This window comes from Ahaetulla prasina, chromosome 7 (genome assembly GCF_028640845.1).
Source record: "Ahaetulla prasina isolate Xishuangbanna chromosome 7, ASM2864084v1, whole genome shotgun sequence".
In the NCBI taxonomy this organism is placed as follows: Eukaryota; Metazoa; Chordata; class Lepidosauria; order Squamata; family Colubridae; genus Ahaetulla; species Ahaetulla prasina.
The window spans coordinates 9,313,159-9,330,123 of NC_080545.1; the positions used below are offsets into that span (position 1 = coordinate 9,313,159).

The 16,965-nt window shown below is 42.5% G+C and overlaps 1 protein-coding gene across 2 annotated transcripts in view; it reads left to right on the forward strand.

The window, feature by feature from the left end:
- The window catches only part of RELN (reelin), a 457,527-nt gene that overhangs the window by 283,172 nt on the left and 157,390 nt on the right, over window positions 1-16,965 (forward strand). For both annotated transcript variants that reach the window (XM_058190565.1, XM_058190566.1), the window contains 5 exons: window positions 760-869; window positions 3,989-4,055; window positions 7,740-7,973; window positions 8,625-8,786; window positions 15,435-15,671. In XM_058190565.1, the coding sequence (XP_058046548.1) occupies window positions 760-869; window positions 3,989-4,055; window positions 7,740-7,973; window positions 8,625-8,786; window positions 15,435-15,671 (810 nt within the window). The remainder of the gene's footprint in view (window positions 1-759; window positions 870-3,988; window positions 4,056-7,739; window positions 7,974-8,624; window positions 8,787-15,434; window positions 15,672-16,965) is intronic.

Sequence of the window (16,965 nt, forward strand, 5' to 3'; positions counted from 1 at the left end):
CTAATAGCAAAACCTTCATAAAAGTTTTTATTTGAATTTATATCCCGCCCTTCTCCGAAGACTCAGAGCAGCTTACACTGTGTTAAGCAATAGTCTTCATCCATTTGTATATTATATACAAAGCCAACTTTATTGCCCCCAACAATCTGGGTCCTCATTTTACCTACCTTATAAAGGATGGAAGGCTGAGTCAACCTTAGGCCTGGTGGGGCTTGAACCTGCAGTAATTGCAGGCAGCTTTGTTTAACAACAGACTTAGTCTGCTGAGCCACCAGAGGCCCTATTATAGAATGTTATTGCATTACATTCTTGATTAAATTATCTTTCCATTGATATATAATTTTATGGCACTACTAAAAAAAATTGGTGTTATTAGCTAGTTTTAGAAAATACACTTTTCCCAAAAGGTTACCGGTGGGCCCATTTTTTGCCCTCCCCGGGCTCCAGAGGCTTTCTTGGAGCTTGGGGATGGCAAAATTGGCCTTCGCCCACCCCCGAGGCCTTCCATAGGCTGGAAATGGCCCATTTCCCGACTTCCGGTGGGCCCAGAAGGCCCAAAAGTCAGCTGGCCAGCGCATGCATGCGCGCTGGAGCTGAGCTAGAGCAACGCTCACCTGCCCACAGATATGGCTGTGCATGCCACCTGTGTCACGCATACCATAGGTTCGCCGTCATGGGTTTAAGCTGAACAACTTTACATTTTAAAATCAACTTTTCCAAAACTTTTAAAAGCTGGAAATCTCATCTCTTATGTTTCAGGTGGAATCGTATAACTATTCCCCTTCCAAATGCAGCCTTAACCAGAGATACCAGAATTCGATGGAGACAAACCGGATCGGTTCTTGGAAACATGTGGGCAATTGACAGCAGTTAGTAGTATTTATTACCACTAGTGTTATCTTGTTGTTGTTGTTGTTGTTGCTGTTGTTGCTGTTAGTTGCAAAGTCATGTCCGACCCATCGTGACCCCATGGACAATGTTCCTCCAGGCTTTCCTGTCCTCTACCATCCTCTGGAGTCCATTTAAGCTCACGCCTATTGCTTCAGTGACTCCATCCAGCCCCCTAGTTCTCTGCCGTCCCGTTCTTCTTTTGCCCTCCATCGTTCCCAGCATTAGGCTGTTCTCCAATGAGTCCTTCCTTCTCATTAGGTGGCCAAAGTATTTGACCAGTGTTATCTACATAGTACCAAAACTGTCCTGTGTGTAACCTTTAAGTAGGAAAAATGGTGTATCATAGGGACAGCTGAACCCTTAAAGGATGAAGCACATGGTGAAAATATAATAACAACAACAACTCTCAAAGTTCTCCAGATGAATCAAGGGTTGCTTACTATGCCCCAGTTGGCATACATCAGAAGATTCTGACGGAGATACTACCAGATGCAGAGGTGTATTAGAGTAGCCCCATAGTATAGATCTGGGGGTTTGTCCCCACTTTTCACCTGCCGTGAACTTATGAGAATGTGTGAAATGAAAGTACACAGGACACTGGATGACTAAACTTCCCCTCACTCCATTCGGGATGTCTTCCAGGGGCTGCTGGGGGTTTGCAGGGGTTCGGGAGAACCTCTAGCTAAGATTCTGTGCAGTTTGGAGAACCCCCAAATCCCATTCCTGGCTGGCCCCATCCTGCCCATCCCTCCTAGGAGTCCCCACACAGCCCCTTTTGGATGTAGGTAAATGCAGGGCGCGTGGGGAGGCTTGGGGAGGGAGAAAAATGGGCCTACTGGAAGTTCTGGAAGGCCAGAAATAGGCCTGTTTCCGGCCTCCAGAGGGCCTCCAGAGCCTGGGGAGGCCATTTTTGCCCTCCCGGAGGCTCAAAAAAAGCCTCAAGGGTCCAGGGAGGGCAAAAATGCCCCTCCCCACCATAGTGCAGGAGGCCTACTAGGCCCCGCCCACCCTGGCCATGCCCACCTGGCAACCAGGCAGAGAACCCCTTGCTAAAATTTTTGAAGCCCACCCTTGATGTCTTCCCAGGTTCCTGATGATCTTCTAATTTTATTTTATTTATTTTTTTAAAGTAATTTCAAGACAGAAAATTCTTTTATTTAACCAAGAACCTCCTTCTGTGAGCCTTCTTAATCTGAAAACTTCTCTTGAAAAATATAATTTATTTATTTATGTATTTATTTATTTATTTATTTAATTTATATACCGCCCTTCTCCCGAAGGACTCAGGCGGTTTACAGCCAAATAAAAAACAGATTCCACAAAAATTAAAAACATTTTAAAAAGCTAATTCGATTAGGCCGAGATAGACTAAAACTATAATAAAACCCATATTAAAACTACATTAAGCCAGCCCTGCGCGATAAAACAAAATGGTCTTTAGCTCGCGTCGAAAGGTCCGGAGGTCAGGGAGTTGACTTATCCCCGGAGGCATCTCATTCCAGAGGGCAGGAGCCCCCACAGAGAAGGCCCTCCCCCTGGGGGTCGCCAGTCGACATTGTTTGACCGACGGCACCCTGAGGAGACCCTCCCTATGGGAGCGCACGGGTCGATGGGAGGCTATTGGTAGCAGCAGGCGGTCCCGTAAATAACCCGGTCCTATGCCATGGAGCGCTTGAAAGATGGTAGCCAACACCTTGAATTGTACCCGGAAGACCACCGGAAGCCAGTGCAGCTTGCGCAGGAGAGGTGTCACATGGGAGGCTCAAGTTACTCCCTCTATTACCCGCGCAGCCACATTCTGGACCAGTTCTTAATATGTCCTTACGAGGTCGTTCACTTCCGTATTTAAGCAGGGATGCAGTGTCTCATGTTTCAAGGCCATAGTAAATATTTGAAGTGCGGCTACCACTTTCCAGAAGTCAAGGAATATTAATCTCAGAGATTTGTAATCATTCTTAATCCCAAGCCAATGCTGGGAATAGAATCGCGTTTAGATCAGGGAATGCAATTACTTGCTTGGTTGCAGTTGTTCCAGTTATAATGTCTTGGGCAGACATTATAGTAGAACATTCTAATGGTCTATTATTATTCCACTACTATTAACTACTTGGAGAATCTTTGTGTGGAGACATCTGGCAAAAGGGAAGCAGTAGCTCTCTGAGTAATTTCTTTTCTATCTGCTGTCAAAAGTATGATAGAAGTTTTTAAAAGTTACAGGTAGTCTTTAAGTTATAACTGGTTGTTTAGCAATCCTTCAAAATCACAATGAACTACCTGGTTGCCTGGGTTGGAAGTTTTAATGGCCACCTCTGTGGTCACAAGATCACATTTTGAGTGCTTGGCAACCAGCGGCCATTGTCAGCCTCCTGTAATGTCATAACCTCAAACAATAATGACTTTTTCCTCCCTTGAAAAGTGCTATTTACTTCTGATTTCTGAAAAAAAAACCATTGTGGATAATGAATTAGCAACCACTGTAAAAAAAAGTCATAAAAAGTTGTGGGAGCTTCATCACTGGAAGCTTTCAAGAAGAGACTGGACTGCCATCTGTCAGAAATGGTGTAGGGTCTCCTGCTTGGGTCAGGGGGTTAGGCTAGATGACCTACAAGGTCCCTTCCAACTATTCTATTCTGGTCTGTTCCATTCCATTCTATAATTTCTATTCTATTCTATTCTACTCTACTCTACTCTACTCTACTCTACTCTACTCTACTCTACTCTACTCTACTCTACTCCATTCCATTCAATTTCATTCCATTTTTGTTTTCTATTCTATTCTATTCTATTCTATTCTATTCTATTCTATTCTATTCTATTCCATTCCATTCCATTCCATTCCATTCCATTCCATTCCATATTTTCTATTTTATTCCATTCCATTCTATTCGTAATATCAAGTGCAATCACATGGTAATGACCAGCACAAGTTACAACCATAATTCCAGGCTCAATTACAGTCGTAAGTCAAGGTCAACCTGTTTATACTTAGTCTTGCTAGATACAGTGTAATGAACTTTGTATGCCCACCACTTAAATATGTCCAAACTTCTGGAATTTAACTTCAGCACATTTATTTATTTATTTTCCCTTCCTGCAGTTTACATTGGTCCGTCTTGTCTCAAATTCTGCTCGGGGCGAGGTCAATGCACGAGAACCGGTTGCAAGTAAGTCTAATCACAATGCGTTGGCCGGCGTCTTTGCGTTCTGTTAAGTTGCTTTCTAGGTTGTAGGACAATCTGTCTTGTGATATTACCGCTTCTCCTGATAGCACAATCACAATCTTCCCCCCAAAATGACAGATTCTCTGCTTTGCTTAGATCATACCAGAGGTGGATTTCATCAGGTTCTGACCAGTTCTGGAGAACCGGTAGCGGAAATTTTGAGTAGTTCGGAGAACCGGTAGTAAAAATTCTGACTGGCCCCACCCCCATCTATTCTCTGCCTCCCAAGTCCCAGCTGATTGGGAGGAAATGGGGGTTTTGCAGTAACCTTCCCCTGGATTGGGGAGGGAATGGAGATTTTACAGTATCCTTTTCCTGCCATGCCCACCAAGCCACACCCACTAAGCCACGCCCACAGAACCGGTAGTAAAAAAAATTGAAACCCACCACTGGATCAGATGTATCTTTACAGGAGATTGAATGCATGGACTGCCATGACATTAACACAACAGCCTTAACTGGAAGTGGGGAGGGACTTATTTTGGGTTCTAATTAATTCTCTGTCATTTGAATGATTATCTGTCTGCTTTTTTCTAAGTCATGAAGGTGGGTAGCCCTTTTAGGTTTCGACCGTTCTAATTTGAAACATATTTGTAAGTCTTTATTTTATTTGGAAGTCTTTGCGAACCGGAGGCTAAAACATATAAAGAATGGTTGTTGGAATTGGGTATGTCTAGTTTAATGAAAAGAAGGACTAGGGGAGACATGATAGGAGTCTTCCAATATCTCAGGGGTTGCCACAAAGAAGAGGGAGTCGGGCTGTTCTCCAAAGCACCTGAGGGTAGAACAAGAAGCAATGGGTGGAAACTGATCAAAGAAAGAAGCAACTTAGAACTAAGGAGAAATTTCCTGACAGTTAGAACAATTAATAAGTGGAACAACTTGCCTCCAGAAGTTGTAAATGCTCCAACACTGGAAATGTTTAAGAAGATGTTGGATAACCATTTGTCTGAAGTTGTATAGGGTTTCCTGCCTAAGCTGGGGGTTGGACTAGAAGACCTCCAAGGCCCCTTCCAACTCTGTTATTCTGTTCTATTCTATTTATTGTTCAACCGCATTGTGGAAATGCCTTTCCACGAAATCATAAAGGAGTCTGTGACCGCTAAAAAGAAAAGAGGGTTTTTTTGTGCGCTTCCAAATAGAAGGTGGAACCACTGTGGCCAAAGGAAGCCAAATCAGCACTAATTGTAATAAGTGCCTTGGGTGCAATTACAAGACATCTGGAACACCGCTTGAGCATCATTGTCATTGACAAAATCCCCCATCAGTCAATTGCAAAAGGCAGCTTTATCTGGAACATCTTACAGGCTGCAACAATTTACCTTTAATATTATTAAACAACCATGTCTTATCTATCCCAGATCCTTGAGAAGGATTTGATGGCTGGATAAAAAATGCTAATCCAGTTTAAACATCTGGCTGATTATGTGAACATTCATCATCATCATCATCATCATCATCATAATAGCAGCAAAATCCAATTTCAGTTTTTGATAACTTTGGAAAGAAAAAAGCTAGTGTTGTGTCTGCGCCCCCTGAGCTGGGCCTGCTGCCAGAAAGTGACTTGGAAAGTGAGGGGGAAGGGCCGTCAGGACTTACCTCGGGAGCACCGGCTTCCCTGGCTCAGCTCCAGGAGCCAGAGGCAGGCCAGATGGAAGAGATAACAAGGCCTCAGTCCCCTGACTCTTTCCCCCCCCAGGCCCCGCCTTCGGACCCAGCTGATGGCAATCAGGCCTGGCTGGACCCTAGGTTTCGTAGGCAGGAGAGGTGGGAACAACAGAAGCAGGGGTGGGGCAGGCCTAGGAAGTGCTGAGTCATGGAGCCAATCCCACAGGATATAAAGGCAGCAAGAACTGCTGTGCCTCTTTGTAGCAGGCAAATCAACTGATTAACTAAGAGCTGAAGTTTGTTCGTGGGTGACTCATCAGCGTCGAAGAAGATAACAGAGACACTTGGCAGATGCTCGCTATTTTGCTGCCAGAGCTGATAGTTCCGGCTAATTAAGCCATCACTCGGACGGAGGCGAGGGGGGACAGAACAGCTAGTTTGGTCTAGTGGTTAAGGCACTTGGCTAGAAAGTGGGAGGCTGTGAGTTCAAGTCCTGCCTTAGCCATGAAAGCCAGCTGGGTGACTTTGGGCCAGTCCTTATCTCTCAGCCCAATCCATCTCACAGGCTTGTTGTTGTTGTTTTTGTGGGGGAAAATAGGAGGAGAAAGGTATGCCGGATACCTTTGCCACCTTGAGTTGTTTGCAAAAATAATGAAGGTGGAATACAGATAAATTCATTAAAAGTAAAATTAAAACAAACGAGAAGGGGATACATGCGTATTAACATTTTGCGGCCTTACGGCTTGCATTACGGCTTGTTGCAAGACCTCGTACAATATTCACAACTTATTTCTCTCGAAGGTTGATCCCAAAACCCAAATTCAAAGTTTCAAACTTTCTCTCAAGGGTTTCATCCCAAAAAAACCCCCAAATTTCAACCTTAGACTGTCTACTGTTGACCCCACCCCATTCCTAGAGGTCTGTAAAGGGCATGCATAAGAACACCAGCGTGCCTACCGTCCCTGTCCTAATGTTTTATTTTATTGTATTCATTTTATGTATTCCATTCATGCATATACTTATATATATTATTAATATGCACTCAATAGAATAGAACACTCAATAGAATAGAATAGAATAGAATAGAAAATATGGGATGGGATGGGATGGGATGGAATAGAATAGAATAGAAAATTTGGAATGGAATGGAATGGAATGGAATGGAATGGAATGGAATGGAATGGAATAGAAAATAGAATAGAATAGAATAGAAAATAGAATAGAATAGAAAATAGAATAGAATAGAATAGAATAGAATAGAATAGAATAGAATAGAATAGAATAGAATAGAATAGATGGGATTGGATTGGATTGGATGGAATGGAATGGAATAGAATAGAATAGAATAGAATAGAATAGAATAGAATAGAATAGAATAGAATAGAATAGAATAGAATAGAATAGAATAGAATAGAAAAGATGGGACGGAATAGAATAGAAAATATGGGATGGGATGGGATGGAATAGAATAGAATAGAATAGAATAGAATAGAATAGAATAGAATAGAATAGAATAGAATAGAATAGAATAGAATAGAATAGAATAGAATAGAAAATATGGGATGGAATGGAATAGAATAGAATAGAAAATTTGGAATGGAATGGAATAGAAAATAGAATAGAATAGAATAGAATAGAATAGAATAGAATAGAATAGAATAGAATAGAATAGAATAGAATAGAATAGAATAGATGGGATTGGATTGAATGGAATAGAATAGAATAGAATAGAAAAGATGGGACGGAATAGAATAGAATAGAATAGAAAAGAAAAGAAAAAAAATATGGGATGGAACAGAAGAGAACAGAACAGAACAGAACAGAACAGAACAGAATAGAATAATTTTTTTATTGGCCAAGTGTGATTGGACACACAAGGAATTTGTCTTGGTGCATAAGCTCTCAGTGTACATAAAAGAAAAGATACTTTCATCAAGGCACAACGCTTACAAAACTTAATGAATGAATAAAATAAAATAAATAAAATATTTATCTGGCTTTTGCTTCTTTCCGTCACAGGTGCGATCCTGGCTTTTCAGGCCCCGCGTGTGAAATGGCTTCTCAAACTTTTCCAATGTTTATCTCAGAAACCTTCAGCAATTCCAGGCTCTCTTCCTATCATAACTTTTACTCTATCCGTGGTGCTGAAGTCAGTTTCGGCTGTGGCGTCCTGGCAAGCGGCAAAGCCCTGGTTTTTAACAAGGACGGAAGACGTCAACTTGTCACGTCTTTCTTTGACAGCTCCCAGTCAAGGTAAGCGGGAATAAACGAAAACAATGCAGGCTCCTTTGAATTCGGTTCTGGATCATGTACGTTGCTTGGGATGAATCTCTTATATTTTCAATTAAAAAGGGGCGCCTCTGTTTGACCAAGAGAAGAAGAAGAAAAAAAAATCAAAAATCCAGCGCTTGAATTTTTGACGGCTTCGTATTTTTACATTTAATTCTGGATACGAGAATGCTTTTTTTTTTTTAAACTTTATTTGCAGGGCTAAGTGTTTAATACATTGGGGGGTAATTATACGGTGCCTGAGTTTGCAAACATGCAACATTAATATCAAAAAGTGAGTGTCAGAGCCAAGCACTGGTTAATTATTTATGGGCTTGTATTTATTTTGACAGCTTGTGGCAGCTGATTAGATCCATTCAATCGTTCCTCCACCCCTCCGGTTCCTAATAAATAATGGAATGCAATAGTGATTGGCATTTAAAAACAATCCACGCCGTACTACTGAATAAACAATTTCAACGCCGGCAAGGAACCATCAGCATTGTTTACTTCAGCTTCGCTTTAATGTACAGGATTAAAAAAAAAATTAAAAAAATAAAATAATATGGCGGGTGTGGGAAGAGAATGCTGCGGAAATGGTAATTTATAATGATTCAAACTCTTTTGTCAAACCAGATTCCTCCAGTTCACTCTGCGACTTGGCAGCAGATCTGTTTTGAGTACTTGCAAAGCCCCGGATCAGCCTGGCGAAGGTGTTCTGCTGCACTATTCGTACGACAATGGGATTACGTGGAAACTTCTGGAACATTACCCGTATCTCAACTATCACGAGCCGAGGTAAACGCATTGCTTTAATGGGGCACAATCAGTGGTGGGATTCAGCCAGTTCGCACCACTTCGGGAGAACCGGTTGTTAACTTTCTGAGCAGTTTTGCAAACTGGTTGTTGGAAGAAATCATTAGGGCAGAGAACCAGTTGTTACATTACTTGAATCTCACCACTGGGCACAATTACACAATTATGCTGTTAGGAAGCAGTTCCGTAGCCTCTGTGCCCATGGTCAAATTGCTATATTTCTTTATACAACCTATCATAATCTTTATGTATCTGCTTTCTATCCCGCCTTCCTACAAAGAAATTTGAGGCTCTGAAGAAGTTCTTCCTGTTTTGTTTTTGTTTTTAATCCCAATAACAATCCTTTCAAGAGGCAATGTTGTGAGGAATGTTGCAGGTGATCTTGAGAAGATCCAGGTTCAGTTTACTAGAATAAAGGGAAAGGGAAAGGTTCCCCTCGCACATATGTGCTAGTCGTTCCCGACTCTAGGGGGCGGTGCTCAGCTCCGTTTCAAAGCCGAAGAGCCAGCGCTATCCAAAGACGTCTCCTTGGTCATGTGAGCTGGTCTGACTCAACGCCAAAGGCGCACGGAACACAGTAACCTTCCCACCAAAGGTGGTCCCTATTTTTCTACTTGCATTTTTTATGTGCTTTCGAACTGCTAGGTTGGTAGAAGCTGCAACAAGTAACATGAGCTCACCCCGTTCAGCGGCACTGGGGATTCGAACCGCTGAACTGCCGACCTTTCAATTGACGTTCAGTATCTTAGCCTCTGAGCCACCACATCCCTTACCTTTACTAGAATAATTGTTGGCTATTCTGGATCTTCTCAGTCCCAAAATTCTGTCCAAGTGAGCATCCAGTCTTAGAGATTCTACAGGTCTCTTGAGGTCTCCTCCTGGAGGCCGTTAGAGCCCTGCTTTGCTGTGATTGCTAGGAGTCACGGCAACCTTTTCTGCTAGTTTTGAAGATAGAAAAAGGAGAAAATGGTAGTGTAAACCCACTGATGAACGATTGAGGGAACTAGGCATGTCCAGTCTAACACAATCCAACACGGTGTAAAAAAGATGTGGAGACTCTAGAAAGAGTGCAGAGAAGAGCAACAAAGATGATTAGGGGACTAGAGGCTAAAACATATGAAGAACGGTTGGAACTGGGTATGTCTAGTTTGATGAAAAGAAGGACTAGGAGAGACATGATAGCAATGTTCTAATATCTCAGGGGTTGCCACAAAGAAGAGGGAGTCAAACTATTCTCCAAAGCACCTGAAGGTAAGACAAGAAGCAATGGGTGGAAACTAATCCAGGAGAGAAGCAACTTAGAACTAAGGAGAAATTTCCTGACAGTGAGAACAATTAATCAGTGGAACGACTTGCCTGCAGAAGTTGTGAAAGCTCCAACACTGGAGTTTTTTAAGAAGATGTTGGATAACCATTTGTCTGAAGTTGTGTAGGGTTTCCTGCCTAAGCTGGGGGTTGGACTAGAAGACCTCCAAGGTCCCTTCCAATTTCTCTTCTCTTCTCTTCTCTTCTCTTCTCTTCTCTTCTTCTCTTCTTTTAATTGCCTGAAATATTTTTTTCCCTTCTACACCCTGTCTCTCAAAATTACTTGTTCAGTTTCACCATTTGATCCTCTCGCTAATCAATTAACACATCCTTCTTCAGCAATAAACATGATCTCACAAGTCGCACACCCATCGAAGCTCACAAAGACGGCATAAAAAGCGCTTTTTAACGTGTGTCTGTGTGTTCTTCTTCACAAGCGAAGATGCAAAGTTGTGGCAGCACAGACTAAAAGAACACCACCACCACATACTGTGTTAATTTGTCAGACCCAACAAGGGGAAGATGTCGGAGTTAAAGTATGAATTTATTTTTACTAGTCCCTTCCTACTTGATTTACAGACTTTTATCAGATATGAGGCAGCAGTGTGCAGCAGCTGCTAAAAAAGCCAACACAGTTCTGGGCTGCATAAACAGAGGGATAGAATCAAGATCACGTGAAGTGTTAGTGCCACTTTATAATGCCTTGGTAAGGCCACACTTGGAATATTGCATCCAGTTTTGATCGCCACGATGTAAAAAAGATGTTGAGACTCAGAGAAGAGCAATAAACATGATTAGGGGACTGGAGGCTAAAACATATGAAGAACAGTTGCAGAAACTGGGTATGTCTAGTTTAACAAAAAGAAGGACTAGGGGAGACATGATAGCAGTGTTCCAATATCTCAGGGGTTGCCACAAAGAAGAGGGAGTCGGGCTGTTCTCCAAAGCACCTGAGGGTAGAACAAGAAGCAATGGGTGGAAACTGATCACGGAAAGAAGCAACTTAGAACTAAGGAGAAATTTCCTGACAGTTAGAACAATTAATAAGTGGAACGACTTGCCTGCAGAAGTTGTGAATGCTCCAACACTGGAAATGTTTAAGAAAATGTTGGATAACCATCTGACTGAGATGGTGTAGGGTTTCCTGCCTGGGCAGGGGGTTGGACTAGAAGGCCTCCAAGGTCCCTTCCAACTCTGTGGTTTTATATATATATATATATATATCTGAGGGGGGGGGAAAGACAAGGTTGGTAGGATATTGAAAGTTCCTTTGCCAATATTTTATTATGCTTGGATGATGGGGATAAACATCCCTCGATGTCGTTGTTTGTGCCTCAGCTTTTGCCTTTGCGTGTTTCATGTGGGCATCTGCTGTTATTGATTTATGGAACATTCTCAAAGATGTCACTGCCGTGGCAATTAATGTATGATCCCCATGGCTGTGTTCCGTAATTGCGCCTGGAAATTCAATATTATTCTTAATTTTCTTCACACTTCATCAAATCTAGGTTTTGTTGCCGCAGCTGTCAGGAGAGTTCTTGAGGGCTCCTTGTGAGGCCTGGCTCACCGACCGTGCATCAGGACACTGTTGCCTGTCCCTTCCTCACTAGAATTAATGTTTCTGTTTGGATATTCTTGTCGGGTACCATTTTCCACTCCCCGCCAGATTGAGAATGGACCTTCATTCCCATTTCCTGCTACGGTGAAATTCATATAAAAGAAAATTGCTTCATCAAGGAATGAAATATGCGCTTTGTGCTCTCTGCCAGCACTCTTTTGGCACAAAACTGACACACACAGAGAGAAAAGCAAAACGGCGTCTTCCCGCCAAGACAGTTTTTGCCCCAAATAAGAACAAGATGGTACTTGCTTTAGTTCCGTTTCCAAAATCCGGCTTGATTGACAGTTGAGTCTGTCTTCAGTGGGGGCAATTGACTCGACGTTGTCAAAAATCCCTAGCAGTTACTGACAAAGAGTAAGAGAATCTGTTCATCAAGATACCCAGCCCTGTTCTTCGAGCAGTAATTTAATGTAGAGGGAAAGAAATAGTTCCAGGGGCAGAAATCCAAGAGCATGTACGGATTATGTATTATTCATCTTAGGGGCTGCTAAAAAGCTGCTGAAAATCTTAACAAATATTGCCTTTAGCTCTGATGACAAACTGAGGTTTTTATTGCAAAATAAATCTTCCCAAACATGTAAGGAAGACAAGGATAAATGACTTAAAAATGTAGTGCAATATTGAATAGGGAAGATAACAGAATAAAAGAGTTGGGAGGGACCTTGGAGGTCTTCTAGTCCAACCCCCTGCTAAGGAGGGAAACCCTACATACCATTTCAGACACATGTTTGTCCAGTCTCTTTTTTAAAACTACCAGTGTTGGAGAATCGACAACTTCTAGCGGCAAGCAGTTCCACTGGTTGATTGTTCTAACTGTCAAGAAATTTCTCCTTAGTTCTTTCTATTTAATTAGTTTCCATCCATTGCTTCTCATCTTTCCTTCTGGTGCTTTGGAAAACAAGTTGATCTCTTCTTCTTTGTGGCAGCCCCTCAAAAATTGGAACAGTTGCTATCATATCACCCCTAGTCCTTCTTTTCATTAAACTAAGGTAAAGATTCCCCCTTGCACATATGTGCTAGTCATTCCCGACTCTAGGGGGCGGTGCTCATCTCCGTTTCAAAGCCGAAGAGCCAGCGCTATCCGAAGACATCTCCGTGGTCATGTGGCCGGCATGACTAAACGCCAAAGGCGCACGGAACGCTGTTCCCTTCCCACCAAAGGTGGTCCCTATTTTTCTACTGACATTTTTTACATGCTTTTGAACTGCTAGGTTGGCAAAAGCTGGTAGAAGTAATGGGAGCTTACTCCCTTATGCGGCACTTTCAATCGACAAGCTCAGCATCTTAGCCACCGAGCCACCGCGTCCCTTCATTAAACTAGCGTTCATTAAACTAGACATACGCAATTCTTTATCTGTTCTTTAACACTCTTTATTATAGGAATATTAACCTGGTTAGAAATACAGCCTGAGACACTTAACAATTCTATCTTTATCCTCATTTCCCCTGCTCTTGAGCCTGGAAAATTCCGCTCTTAACCCCTTAAAGTTATCATATCTGGGCTGAAAAAAAATCTAACCAGGAGATGTCAGAAATGGGTTCAGATTTTCTTGGATCTCTTTGCTGCCATCTAGTGGATAAAACCAGTTATTTCAGTTGTAGCATTGGAACTCTGCTAAAGACAAGGGAGCCAGTTTGTGTGGTGGTGGTGGTAGTAGTAGTAGTAGTAGTAGTAGTAGTAGTAGTAGTAGTTGATTGATAAATACAGTATATGGTTTAATTGGGCCGGTGAATAGCGCAGGCTGGTAAAGCCTGTTATTAAGAACACAGTAGCCTGCAATTACTGCAGGTTCGAGCCCGGCCCAAGGTTGACTCAGCCTTCCATCCTTTATAAGGTAGGTAAAATGAGGACCCAGATTGTTGGGGGGGCAATAAGTTGACTTTGTAAAAATATACAAATAGAATGAGACTATTGCCTTATACACTGTAAGCCGCCCTGAGTCTTCGGAGAAGGGCGGGGTATAAATGTAAACAAAACAAAAATAAATAAAAAATTCCAGAATAAAATAAACGCAGGAAACAAAGTGATAAAATACAAATACAAAGAGGTGATAATCACAGCCATCACTCTGCTAAACAAATAATTCCCTCAACACTGTCAAACTATTTACTGAATCTGCACTACTATTAATCGTTTCATAGTTCCCATCACCCATCTCTTTCCACTTATGACTGTATGACTATAACTTGTTGCTGGCAATCCTTATGATTTATATTGATATATTGATCATCATTTGTGTTGTAAATGTTGTACCTTGATGAACGTATCTTTTCTTTTATGTACACTGAGAGCATCTGCACCAAGACAAATTCCTTGTGTGTCCAATCACACTTGGCCAATAAAATTCTATTCTATTCTAATCAAATGACTGTCCTTTACGGGATAACCCAATTTGTTCAATGTATCATTTTCACTGCCTTAATTATAAACTTAGTTCTGTATACAATGCAGGTAGTCCTCGACTTACGAAAGTTCAATTAGGGACCGTTCCAAGTTACAATGTCGCTGAAGAAACTGTCTCACGACCAATTTTCACACTTTATGACCGTTGCAGCATCCCCACGGTCACGCGATCAAATTTCGGGCGCTTGGCAACGGATTCATATTTATGACGGTTGCAGTGTCCCGGGGTCACGTGACCCTCCTATGCGACCTTCCGACAAAGTCAACGGAGAAGCCAGATTCACTTAACAACGCTATTACTAATTTAAACAACTCCAGGGATTCACTTAGCAAGCGTGTCAAAAAAGGTCGTTAAATGGGGCAAAACTCACTTAACAAATATCTGACTTAGCAACAGAAATTTTGTGTTCGATTGTGGCAGGGGTGAGCTACTGCCGGTTTGGACCGGTTTGGGCAAACCGGTAGTTCTGACAATCAGCTGGCTCCGCCCACCCGCCCCTGCTCTTTCCTGTCCTATATTTCCTTCTTTCTGGCTCAGCTGATTCACACGGCACAGCTGATTTCCGCAGCTCCGTGTTCTACTTACTGGGGCTGCCTCAGAAGTAAGCAGCTGAGCTTCAAATTGCTGTACTTTGAACGCTGCGCACAAGTGCGTTAGGCGCGCGCAAAACGCATGCTCACAGAACCGGTTGTTAAACCGGTTGCAGCCCACCACTGAATTGTGGTCATAAGTCGAGGACTGTCTATATGTTGTCGCTCCAGCCTCTGAACCTGGCCCCATGCCCGAAAGTGACTCTGAGAGTGAGGGGGAAGGGCCGGTAAGGCTTACCTCAGGAGCACCGATCCCTTTGGCCCGGCTCCAGGAGCCAGAACCAGACCAGTCGGAGGACGTAATGAGACCGACATCCCCTGATTCCTCCCTTCCTCAGGCTACGCCTACAGACGCAGCTAATAATCATATCAATCAAGCCTGGATCGACCCACGCTTGAGAAGATTAGAGAGGCGGCGTCATCAAAGGGAAGGATATATAAAGAGTTTTGGGACTGCTCTCAGTTCCACGGGAAGCAAATTAGCTGAACCGTGTTGAAGTGAGTTGAAGTCTTAATCTGTTTGAACTTTTTGGCAGGCAGCTGCATTTTCTCAGTCAGGACTGATAGATCCACTGGCTGTAGGCCAGCTCGTTACTCCAAAGTGAGGACGGAGACAGAACACTATAGTATGGAGAGTTAGAATCATCTTAGTGATTTCTGTAACTTAGGCAATTTCCATAAATCCATTTCTTTTCTTTTTTTTTTAAAGAATAATTTCGGTGGAATTGCCGGATGATGCACGACAGTTTGGCATTCAGTTCCGATGGTGGCAGCCGTACCATTCTTCCCAAGGCGAAGATGTTTGGGCCATTGATGAAATCATTATGACCTCTGTGCTTTTCAACAGCATTAGCCTGGATTTCACCAACTTGTTGGAAGTTACTCAGTCCCTTGGATTCTACTTGGGGAATGTTCAACCATACTGTGGCCATGATTGGACACTCTGGTGAGTCCCTTTTTTTCAGATCTTCTGCTCTGGGTAAACTTGTTGTTTTCATAGTAAAGATTACAATTCTTTAAATATTTCCATTGGGTATATGTGTAGCTCATGACTTGCATAAAAATTGGACAAGTAAGCAATACAGTTTGCCCTTGACTTAATAAGGTAAAGGGTCCCCTCGCAAATATGTGCTAGTCGTTGCTGACTCTAGGGGGCGGTGCTCATCTCCATTTCAAAGCCGAAGAGCCAGCGCTGTCCGAAGACGTCTCCATGGTCATGTGGCCGGCATGACTCAACGCCAAAGGTGCACAGAACACTGTTCCCTTCCCACCAAAGGCGGTCCCTATTTTTCTACTTGCATTTTTGACGTGCTTTCGAACTGCTAGGTTGGCAGAAGCTGGGACAAGTCACGGGAGCTCACCCTGTTACATGGCACTAGGGATTCGAACCGCTGAACTGCCAACCTTTCTGATCGACAAGCTCAGCATCTTAGCCACTGAGCCACCGCGTTCCCTGTTTAGTAAAGCAATACAGTTTGCCCTTGACTTATAATTCATTTCATGTGTGTTCAAAGTTAGAATGACACTGGAAAAAAAATGATTTAATAAAAATGATGGAAATTTAGGATTAGGGAATTTAATTGTATTATTAACATTTACAGTGTGTTCAAGTATATTATGAATTTTAAATATTAAGGATTGAAAATTGTGGGGATCTTGAGATACACTCCCGGGATTAATTAAATATTGTTAATGTTTGCCATTGTTAGGAATCCTACATCAGTGGTAGTCCACTCGTGGGCGTTCCAGCTTTCATGGTGGGCGGTAGGGGTTTTGTCCGATACTGAAGCACTTTCCCTTTTTTTAATTTAATTGACTTTTCTTAAAAAAAATTCATAGCATTATTTAAAAACATTTTCATTAGGTTTTCATAAAATTCCCCGTGACAATTTAAATTTCTGAAAATATACTATTTGTATCGCCAGTGCATAAGTTTAGTTCACGTTGCGTAAGTGAAACTAAATGGCGCTATAGTGCGACCGCAAACAAAAGAGCCTCTTCCCAGAATAGCTCGCGCATCTCCCCCCACACCGCCCAGCTGTAACAGACAAGCAGAGCTGGTAGCCGGCATCCCCACAAACCCAATCCATGATGCGCGAGAGGCATGCGCAGACGACGATACATGGCGCATTACTATGGAACCGGTGGGCGGTTAGAAAATTTTACTACTAACAAAGATACAAAAGTGGGCGGTAGGTATCAAAAGGTTGACTACCCCTGTCCTACACATTTGGAATAGT